At 39.7% G+C, this 11689-nt stretch overlaps 1 protein-coding gene and 1 pseudogene across 1 annotated transcript in view; both read right to left on the bottom strand.

Annotated features, from left to right (window-relative positions):
- Window positions 1–487: 487 nt before the first annotated feature.
- Window positions 488–1547, bottom strand: LOC125346311 (annotated as a pseudogene).
- A 3936-nt stretch (window positions 1548–5483) lies between these two features.
- The window catches only part of LOC125346304 (lysosomal acid lipase/cholesteryl ester hydrolase-like), a 28009-nt gene continuing 21803 nt past the window's right edge, over window positions 5484–11689 (bottom strand). Inside the window, exons 8-9 of the mRNA XM_048338745.1 lie at window positions 7937–8008; window positions 5484–5857 (exon numbers count right to left, since the gene is read on the bottom strand). Coding sequence (XP_048194702.1) covers window positions 5624–5857; window positions 7937–8008 — 306 coding nt within the window. The 3' untranslated portion in view covers window positions 5484–5623. The remainder of the gene's footprint in view (window positions 5858–7936; window positions 8009–11689) is intronic.

The following is an 11689-nucleotide window of genomic DNA, read 5'->3' as shown; positions in this document are numbered from 1 at the left end:
GGAAAGGGGGGAAGGGAGGGGGGCATGAGGGACAAGGCAACAAACAGTACAAGAAATGTATCCAATGCCCAACGTATGATACTGTAACCTCTCTGTACGTCAGTTTGATAATAAAAATTTGAGAAAAAAAAAAGTATTAATGGCTACACAAACCTGATGTATGAATGTGGGAGATGTAAACACAAAATGAGTAGGCAAAAAGCCACAGAGGCCCTACAATGTTTGAAATGACTGAAGGAATGAATAAACCATACAGGTCTAGAGTCTGAAATTTTGTTTCTGAATGGTATTAAAAATATACAAGTATTGTGCTGGATATTTTGGCACCTAATCCTTCTAAATTTCTTATATACTGATAAATATTCTGGCATGGGAATAAATTTAAAAATGTAACTCAATGATTTTTAGGAAAGGTCAATTGATATGATGCTGAACAGCAAGGATTTTTTTTCTAAGTGTCCAAATAGGTCGATAAAACCCAAACAGCAATTGTGTCAAGCTTCTAGCCTGATAAACTGCTTTGCAATATTCCTATTCACTGAACTTATTCACCAAACCAATATTGTTGGCTAATATGTATGACAAATTAGGTTCCATCTCAAGTTCCATTTCTGAGACAATGGCACCAGGCACCCAGTTTTATTGAATGCAACAGTTGTTTCTGTGACCGTTGGTGTCTTTAAAGCGTAGCCGCATTTTAGGTCGGTACTTTTCCAAATACAGAAGCTGCTTGCTGTTAAATGCTCCACGCCGCTTTTGTCTTATGAACTGTACTGCATCATCATATTTCATTCCACCTTCAATTAGTGCCAGGGCAACAGGCACTGGAGCTCTCCCAAGGCCTGCAACACAATGCACTGCAATACAGCAACCAGGTTCTTCACGAAATTTTATTTTTACAAGACTTAACCAGTCATCAACAATCTGGTTAGAAGGTGGTGCGCCATCATCAAAAGGACAATCGAGAACATGGATGCCTTCTTTCTCCACCAGAGTAGTGTCCTAAGTTGCTTCACAGACTCTTACAATTGTGGTAACTCCATACTTCTTAAGTTCCTTGTTTAAGGTCGCATTGGTTGGATTGTGCGTAATAAGGAATCTCATGTTCTTGTACGTGACTTCCACAGGAGCAGGGCGGTTCATTCGAGCCATGTTAACTTACTTAAACACTCAATAGGGTTATGAAAGAATTTAAAAAATCGAATACAGGAATGATGCAAAGAAACTGAAGTCTACTTCAATATACTCCACTTAAAATTCTCAGTGCTTTATGAAACTGGGAGTAATGATAAATGAAATGAACCTCCTATTGGGAAGTAGCAACTCTTCAATCCAGTAATACTGAGGCAATAGAAAGCAAGTGCACTGAGGTTTACCCCATCCAGGTCAGAACTCTTGGAAAATGCTCTGCAGATTGCAATTCAACACGTCTGTGTCCAGGTTAACCACTCTTGCAGGGGCTTCTTGGTGGAGTAGTAATGGATTTCTACAGTTCACTTGTCTGCATAGAGGTCGTGCTGTGCCTGGCGGTAATCTCCACTGCCCTTCAGAAACTCCATAAATGTGTGACCAATAACACCACAGAACTGAGGAATATGTCTACTCATTGATGATTGTGGCCTAATCATATAGCCGGTCCTGAGGCGGCGGCTTCGCAGGCGGCGGCGGCGGCGGCTGCAGGGCAGGGGGCAGCGTTGGTCGTCGCGTGGCGGCGGCGGCGATGGCGATACGGGCGGCGGGGAGGCACCAGACTCGAGAATATTTTCTTGATGTTATACATCAGAAGAAATTTTTCTCATCATAATCCAAGATAGTAATGTCACAGCCATTGCTGGCCTTACCCATAATCAAAATACGAGCTGGCCCATCAATCCTTTTCTGTTTTCCCTAGACATAGGGCTCAGAGAAATCCTCCTCCTAAAAAAAATTATTAGGAAGTGGGATAGACAATCTCAGCACTTAGAAGAAAAGATAGGAATATCAGGAGTTTGACATTAGCCTAACAACATGAATGAAACTGTTACATTTCTTGTCAAACGCCACTCCCAACAAAAAATAAGACAGGGAAGATGAGGAGCTTGCTGCTATTCCCAAGCAAGGCTGTGGGTGCCAGCGTGTGGTGAATGCAAAAAGAAATGTTCCTTATTATGACTTTTAAAGTTCCATTAAAATATAGTATCTTTTCATATGCTGTGTACAATAATGATGGTTATGGAAAAAATAAATGAGGCACAGGGAGATAAAGGATGCATGTTCTCTCTAAAATGCCCAAGTAGGTCCTATTTGTATATATTTAACTAAACTTCTAATGCTTTAATTCCTTTAGAACAACTAACTAATAGGCTAACACAAGAACTGCCAAGATGCTGGCACTTGAAGTGTATAGGGTCCTCTCCTCAGATAGTGGCTTGCGGAGATAATTGTATGAACCAGAAATGTTCACAAAAAAAATAGTTGAGGCTGGGGATATGGCCTAGTGGCAAGAGTGCTTGCCTCTTATACATGAGGCCCTGGGTTCAATTCCCCAGCACCGCATATACAGAAAACGGCCAGAAGTGGCGCTGTGGCTTAAGTGGCAGAGTGCTAGTCTTGAGCAAAAAGAAGCCAGGGACACTGCTCAGGCCCTGAGTCCAAGAACCAGGACTAGCCACGCCCCCCCCCCAAAAAAAATAGTTGAAAAGAACAGAGACAGAAGCTTATGCTGTAATCCTAGCTACTCAGGAGGTTATGATCTGAAATTGTGGTTCAAATCCAGGCCAGGCAGGAAAGTCTGTGAAACTCTTATTCCAATTAACCAGAAAAATTCCAGAAGAGGAAATGCTGTGGAGGTGGTAGAGCTCTTGCCTTAAGCAAAAAAGCTAAGGGAAAGGGTCCAGGCCCTGAGTTCAAATCCCAGTACTGGTACAACACACTTTAAAAGAAAAATACAGACCTAGATTCCCTGTCAAATTGTCACAGGCCTGTGGTGAAGTTTGGTCAGCTAATCATGAAGCAAAACTACATGAATTCAGCCAGACTATGAAGGCGATAAAGAGTTTTGCAACTTCATCTGAGGCAAGAGGGCACGGCCAAAACCAAATGAGCAATGTAATACAAACTTCATAAAGAGTGGCTATGCAGTATCTCCCCCATTACCTTGGTCTAGCCACTTGTCCTTGGAAACATCCCTAGTGAAAAGTTGGTAAAGAAGATAAAAAGGAGAAAAGACACCAGTGGAAATCATTCCGCTGCATCTTGTCTCTGTGGGATGTTAGAAAACCACAACTTCTCAAGGGAACTGCTGCATCTTCTTCTGTGACACTGGCCCCAACAAGAGAAACCAAGTCGCCTGCATCACTGAAGCCACACTCTGACAAGCTCTCCCTACTACTGGACAAGACAACAAACAGAAACACTCACTCTGTCCCTTTCTTTTTTGTCCTACCCAGGTATCCATACTTGGTTGGCTAGGATGCCTTTATCAAAGGAGAAAGATGAGCTCCCTGATGAGCTATGGCCAGGAAGAAGTTTGACATCCTCCTAGCGTGCCACCCTCACCACATCTCACTCTTCTGTGGCTGTCATGATAGATCAGGTTGGTGCTATGTCAGCTGCTAGGCCCTCCCAAAAGTTACCTGTGAATCCAATTTCATTTAGCTAAATGGAGATTCCACTATTATCACATACATCTGTCATAGATATTGACTCACAATTTCTCAAATGCTGTTATTGGGCTCTTGATTTACAAAGACCAATAAAAAGACAGGCTTGGTACACAAAGAAACTATCCATAGGACTCACATCTGTGTTTTAGAGGCTGAAAGCACATGTTAGCTGCTAGTTCTAGTGAGAAAGGGAGTGGGATAGACAGGCCTTGAACTATGTTTCTGCTGCCTTCTGGGGTTCATTAATTCCTAAACTCCATTCACAGTTTCCAATGGAGGAGGCTATGTTTCCAAACTAACCTCTTTTTAGCTTTGGTATTTATTTTCTTTTTTCCATGGGATTACAAAAATGCATGGACTGCATAAATTAAGTTTCCAAGAAGGAAGGACAAAGAACAGAGGAGAAAATCAGAAGTCCTGCCAAAAGTAAATCCTTTAACCATCAAGAAAGAAACACAGGGGCTGAGGACATGGCCTAGTGGCAAGAGTGCTTACCTCATATACAGGAAGCCCTGGGTTCAATTCCCCAGCCCCACATATATAGAATATGCCCAGTAGTGGCGCTGTGGCTCAAGTGTCAGAGTGCTAGCCTTGAGCAAAAAGAAGCCAGGGACAGTGCTCAGGCCTTGAGTCCAAGCCACAGGACTGGAAAAGAAAGGAAAGAAGGAAAGAAAGAAAGAAAGAAAGAAAGAAAGAAAGAAAGAAAGAAAGAAAGAAAGAAAGAAAGAAAGAAAGAAAGAAAGAAAGAGAGAGAGAGAGAGAGAAAGAAAGAAAGAAAGAAAGAAAGAAAGAAAGAAAGAAAGAAAGAAAGAAAGAAAGAAAGAAAGAAAGGAAGGAAGAAAGAAAAGAAAGGAATACACACAATCCTTCAGGCCTATGAGGCTGAGTTTTATTGGAAATATTAAATATGATCTTTCAAATGTTAAAATGTTATTATTCTCCCTGAGTCAGCCAATGACAAGCACTAGTTTGCTGTTGTTAAGTAGCTATGATACAACGACCTATCAAGTTCCATTCTGTTCCTCACACAGTAATGCAGAGGCAACATGGAGGCAGGTGAACATGGGCTTCCACATGCAAAGCTGCATTGTTAAAAAATAGGAGCAAAAATAAATAAAAAACAATCCATGAGCTGAGCTCTGAAATCGTTCCTGTGCTTAGTTTCTGTGAATGTAAATGAACTTGGACACTTCGCATGGGCGCTGGCTTCACATGGACAGGCAGAGCCTAGAGGACTGGTTCAGAGGCTATTATAATAGGGAGAGGGGTAGTGGTTTACTCTCTGTAGCACTTTTCTTAAAGTGTATGTCATCAAAATAACACAGACTCCACATGTCGTTAAGCTATTCATAATGACATAGACCTTTAAAAGTCTGTTGAGTCTACTATTTGAAGACTCCAGAGCACTATTTTGTGCAGGTTGAACCATTACCTAATTTTGATTAAAATAGCTGGGATACCATTGGGCTTGACAAGGTACTTAGTAGAAAAAAACAACAGATAACAGTGTAATTTGATACATAAGTAAAGGTAATTACACAGGTGATTTTTCAGTTTTAGAAAAAGATGACAAAAGCTAGGTACATTTTATATTGCACTCAAGTCAGCAACAGATTATCGATAACTACCAACAGTTTAAAATTTTCCAACATGATAATTTGCCTTCAGTGTGCGTAAAAAGACCACTGAGTAGACTTTAAATTGTGAGGATAAAAAGATAGGCATAATGACTTTTTCATGCTCTATGGTATTTTTTTTAATAGACTACAAAATTAACACTATGCTTGAGTCCCTAACTTGATTTATATAGTCATAATTAGAAAAAATATACCTAGTGTGTGTGCTTCTAATTTTATCTAATGAAGGTCATTCATCTTTAAAACCATGTTATCATGAATATAAAAATACAAATGACCTGGGAAAAGTGAACAATCATTTTACAGCAATTAAGCAAACACTCTTTTGTGTATCTCTGACTCTCACTGGTATTTCTTCATCAGAGTGATAATTTCATCATACAACCTCCAGGGGGCATTCAAGCCCCAGATAAAGTCGATATGATTATAAGCAGGAATTTCTTTGTGGTAAACCAAGTTGGTGATCTGAGTCAGTAAGATATGGACATCACTGGCATCTGCCAGCCAGTCTTGACCCCCATTCCACAAGGCAGTGGGCACCAGCATGTCTTTCACGTTGTACATGGGAGGGTAACTCTACAATTAAAAAAAAGAAAGAAAAAAGGTTTATTATAATTTTCAAAACTACAATCAACACAATCTCAGTTAAACATTGTCCAATTAGTCTGATTTGAGAATAATTGACTCCACATTGAAAATCTATTTCAATAGTCTTTTTGGGTTTCCATTACAACTACTAAACATAAAAAGGTCTAAAATAGACCTCTCAGTGGATCACAATAGCTCAAAAGCTATATATGTATGATCATATAAGACAAGGATAAGCAAACTCTATTGTTGACATTATATTTAAAGTTCTCGCTGAATTACCTTTGGCGTATGCCACGTGGCTACTGCATATATTTTTGGTACACTGGGTATTGTATATATGCTACCTGCTCTAGGGAAGGAAAAAATAAATGGGGGTGTAAGATATCACAAGAAATGTAATCACTGCCTATTATGTAACTGTACCCCTTTTGCACAACATCTTGTCAACAAAATTTAATTAATAAATAAAAAATTTAAAAATGCCCAGGTATAATTGCATTTGTCAAGGTATTTGGTACATAGAAAAATAAAATGTATCATTTGATACTCAAGTACAAGTTAATTACACTCAAAAGTTTGTCTAATTTAGAAAAGATGATAAGAACTAGGTACTGTTTATACTGATTTCAAATTAGTGTAAGATTATCAACTATCAACATTTAAAAATTTTCCAAGAAGTTAATTTGTCTGAGGTATGCATAAAAAAGACAAATGGGTATATTTTTAAATGGAGAAAAAACAGAGACTCATAACATTTTCATACCACTGTAGTATTTTTAATAGACTACAAAGATGCCACTATGCTTGAGACCCTAACACCATATATATGCATAATTACACCAAAGGGAGCCACTGTGTGCTTGGAATTCTAGCTAATGAAAATAGGTCACCTATAATAACAAGTTTTCTTTCAAATAAATGTATCAAAGAATTAAGAATAGAAAACAATCCCTTTACAACAATTAAGCAAACACCTTTTCCTATGAATGATCTCTGGCTCTCACTGGTATTTCTTCATCAGAGTGATCATTTCATCATACACCACCCAGGGGGCATTCAAGCCCCAGATAAAGTTTATATGATGATAGTCAGGAATTTCCTTGTGATAGAGCAAGTTGGTGATCTGAGGCAGTAAGGTACGAACATCACCAGCATCTGCCACAGAGTCCTGAGCCCCATTCCACAAGGCAGAGGGCACGGGCATGTCTTTCACATTGTACTTGGGAGGGGAAGGCTACAATTTAAATTAAAGAAAGAAACAAAGGATGATTAAAATTTTCAAGACAGCAATAAACAATCTTCATTAAGCTCTATCCAATAAATCTGATATGAGAATTACTAAATCAGTTTTGAATAACCCTAGGTAAACTTTTTTCAGGTTGTCATTCAGAACAAAAAGAAATCCAATCCTCAAGTATAGAATGCAAGCTACAGAGTTACTACAATGGACTTAATCAGCAGGGCCTGTTGAAATCCAGGCAAGGGAACCCCTGCTCTCTAGAGGTGGACAGAGAGAACTGGAGGCGCAAGTAGGTGGGGAGGGCCTCTGAGATAGACCCTCCTACTTTCTCCTTTTGGTTAGGAGAGACAAGGAAGAAAAATTCAACCTCAATTTCTTCATCTTGAAATCAAAAGTAACTAGCTGTGGGTCACAGGGATGGTGTGAGTACGAAATAAGAAACACAGATAAAGTAGCTCACACATTAGTGTGCTTGGTACATAAAGAAACTAATTCTATCTATATAGGGAAGGGCTCGCACAGAGTCCAGGACTCCACAGCTAGTGAGCCTGTGATAGACCTAAAACTACTTGATTCTGTAGTGTCTGTGCTCATGCTCACTCTCAATAACCTGTGGCTCTTACTTAGAGTCAAGGGAAGAGTGGAGAGAGAAAGGTTGGTCCACAACACCAAACCTGTGAGCTTCTGGAAAGGATGAAGGGAAATCAAGTACTACTTAGGCAACCCTTAGTAGCTAAGCATAGCCATAACCCCAGTAAGGCAGGCCAGTTTCATAGATGTGTTATTTTGGGGGTCCATTTCCATTAAAACAGAGAAACCTTTACCTGGTGGTAGTGTAGGTAGTTTTTGGCACTGCTTCCCCAGTCAAAGGCTTGAAACCTATGAAATTTTGCAAGCTAAAAGGAAGACAATTTGAGAAGTAAGAAATTCAACAAGTAGAGATATCATTAGAGATCACTAAAGTTATCTAGGTCTTCATATTGAGTGTTATACCAACATCCAAATATAATCTTGATTTTAAAAGAAAATGAAATGAATCCATTCTGCTTTACACTATGGCTCAATTTCTCACAGTATACTTGGAAGAATGTGATTTTATCTCAAAGGACAGCAGTTACAAATGTTTTGAATTTCTCTGTGTCCATGTTTATGAGTGTTATGTTAATATTTTATTGTTGTGATCATTATTGTTATTTTGGCAGTCTTGGACTTTGAAACCAGGGCTTTACACTTCATTCCTTTTGGCAAATTTTCTACCATTTCAAGCATGCCTCCAACCTATTTTACTTTAGTGTATTTTCTGTATCCTCAATACTTTTAGCGTAGGGCCCGCCTTATAATACAATCCTCCTCCCTGTGATTCCTCTGCAACTGGGATTTTAGGCACAGGAGGGCAGCCCCCCCACCCCCCGCGACAGCACCTGCTCTGGTAGGCGTACCCTGCACTGGTGGGCGGGGCCACAGCGACAGCACCTGCTGCCGTAGACACGCCTACACAGGAGGGAGGGAAGATCTACACAGACCTCCAGATGCGCAAATCACAAAGAAACATAACTCAGTTCATCAAAGGGCAAGCCAACTCGCCAGCTCCAAAAAGCAGCACGACTGAAGAGGAGATGGAGACTAAAAAAGCAAATGAGGCCATGTTAACAGGAATGATCAAAAGCGTCAGAAATGAAATCAGGAAACAATTCCAGGAGTTTAGAGCGGAAATCTGGAAGGACACCCAGGAAGCCAAGAAAGAGATGGAAGCAAAAATGGATACAATGCAAGCCTCAATTAAAGAAATGGAAGCAAAAATGGATACAATGCAAGCCGCCTTTAAAGAAAATCTCCACATCCTGAGAATAGAAATGCATGAAAAAATAGATTTAAAATACAACTCTTTAAGGGAAGAAATTTCCACGATCAGAGCTGATATGACAACCATCAATAGCATTCTGACATCCATAAACTCTGCAATTGAAACCATAACACAAAGAGTGGACCATATAGAATCCAGAATCTCTCGCCTGGACGATGAAGCAGCTGACAACAACCAGAAAATGACCACACTCCAAGAAAAGGTGAAGCTTCAGGGAAGACTAATCCAGGAACTAATGGACAAAGACAAGAGATATAATCTGCGCATAACTGGAATAGAAGAAGGAGCCGAATACCAGAACAGAGGGCTTAATCATGTTCTCAATAAAGTTATTGCAGAAAACTTCCCCAATCTCACAGGGGACCCCATCCAGGTAACCGAAGCCTATAGGACACCTGGCAGGCCAGACCCCAGGAAAGCCACCCCAAGGCACATAATATTCAAGACTACAGACCTCAAGATTAAAGAGCAAATTCTGAATTCAGCCAAAGCGAAGAAGGAAACTTTTTTCAATGGGAAGAGGATTCGAATAACATCTGACTTATCCACACAAACTTACCAAGCTCAAAGTGAGTGGAAGAACACCATCCAAGTACTTCAGAATAACAATTTACAACCTTGGATCAAATATCCAGCGAAATTGGAGTTCACATTCGAAGGGAGAACCAGATCTTTCCACACCAAAGAGGAGCTAAAGGAGTATGTGAATAAAAAACCAGCCCTACAGCGAATATTAAGAGGGGAACCCCACCCAACAGAGATCGTAAAGACACACAGACAGAATCAGAAAGAAACTTCAATAGCCAAAGTCCAGCAGAAACACCAGCTCACTAAAGACAGGAAAAAAAAAGAGGAAAAACCTGCCCAACAAGAAAATGGAAGGAGAAAAAACACCCTTATCCTTAATCTCTTTAAATATAAATGGTTTAAACTCCCCGATAAAGAGGAGCAGACTGGCAGAATGGATTCACAAACAAAGAGTTGACATCTGCTGTCTACAAGAGACCCACCTTACAGCAAGGGACAAAAACAGGCTTCGAATGAAAGGATGGAGCAAGATCTACCAAGCAAATGCACCCACCAAAACGGCAGGTGTAGCCATTCTGATCTCAGACAAGCTGGACTTCTCAATAAAGTCCACGCAAAAAGACAAAGAAGGACACTACATATTAATACAAGGAAAAATCCAGAATCAAGAAATCACGGTGATAAATGTATACTCACCGAACAAAAGAGGCCCTACATATGTCAAGCAAATTCTCACAGAATTACAGAGCAAGATAGACGCAAACACAATCATAGTGGGTGACTTAAATACTCCTCTCTCTCCAAGAGACAGATCCAACACCGAGAGGATTAGTAAGGGAGCTGTGGACCTAAATAACACCATTTCCCAAATGGATCTAACAGACCTATATAGAACTTTTCACCCTACAGAGACCCAATACACCTTCTTTTCAGCAGCCCATGGATCATATTCCAAAATAGACCATGTCATAGCCCACACAAAGAACCTTAGCAAATACAAAAGTATTGATATCCCATGTATTATATCTGATCACAGTGGATTAAAGGTAACCCTCAACAACAAAGGATACCACGGAGACTATACACACTCTTGGAGGCTTAACGCCACGCTGCTATCCAACACTTGGGCCACAGACCAAATTAAAGATGAAATCAACGAATTCATAAGCCACAATGACAAAGAAAACACATCACAAAGAAACCTATGGGACACAGCTAAGGCAGTACTGAGGAGCAAGATCATTGCACTCAGCACCCACATTAAAAGAAGGGAAGCAGAGCAGGTGAATAACCTCATGATGAAACTAAAACAACTGGAGAAACAAGAAATGACAGAATCTAAAACGACTAGGAGGGGAGAGATCACAAAGATTAAAGAAGAGATAAATCTGATTGAAAATAGAAAGACCATCCAACAAATAAATAAGACTAAAAGCTGGTTCTTTGAGAAAATAAACAAAATTGACAGACCCCTTGCAAGACTTACAAAAAAAAAGAAGAGAAGAGACTCATTTACGTAAAATCAGGGACTCCACCAGAAAAATTACAACAAGTACACACGATATTCAAACAATCATAAGGAGCTATTTCCAAAACCTCTACTCAGCAAAAAAGAATAACTTTTCTTAGAGAAGTACAAACTGCCCAAACTGAACCAAGAAGAAATAAATCAACTAAATAAACCAATAACTTATGGTGAGATACAGGAGGTAATCAAGAACCTCCCTACTAAGAAAAGCCCAGGCCCAGATGGATTCAACAACGAATTCTACAAAACCTTTAGTGAGGAGCTAATACCAATACTCCTCAACCTCTTCCGCAAAATAGAAACAGAGGGAGAAATCCCAAACTCATTCTACGAAGTTAATATCATACTCATTCCCAAACCAGGCAAAGATCCAACAAAAAAAGAGAACTACAGACCAATATCACTAATGAACACAGATGCAAAGCTCCTTAATAAAATATTAGCTAACAGGATCCAGAAACTGATCAAGAAAATCATACATCATGACCAAGTAGGCTTCATCCTTCAGTCACAAGGATGGTTCAACATCCGTAAATCAATCAACGTAATTCACCACATAAACAGATCTAAAATTAAGAATTACATTGTTATCTCAGCCTTTGACAAAATACAACATCCATACCTATTAAAAGCTTTGGAGAGAACAGGAATAGATGG

The sequence above is a fragment of the Perognathus longimembris genome, chromosome 2, assembly GCF_023159225.1.
Source record: "Perognathus longimembris pacificus isolate PPM17 chromosome 2, ASM2315922v1, whole genome shotgun sequence".
In the NCBI taxonomy this organism is placed as follows: domain Eukaryota; kingdom Metazoa; phylum Chordata; class Mammalia; order Rodentia; family Heteromyidae; genus Perognathus; species Perognathus longimembris.
The sequence above is the reverse complement of the archived record's forward strand: the minus strand, read 5'-3'. Positions and strand labels throughout refer to the sequence as shown.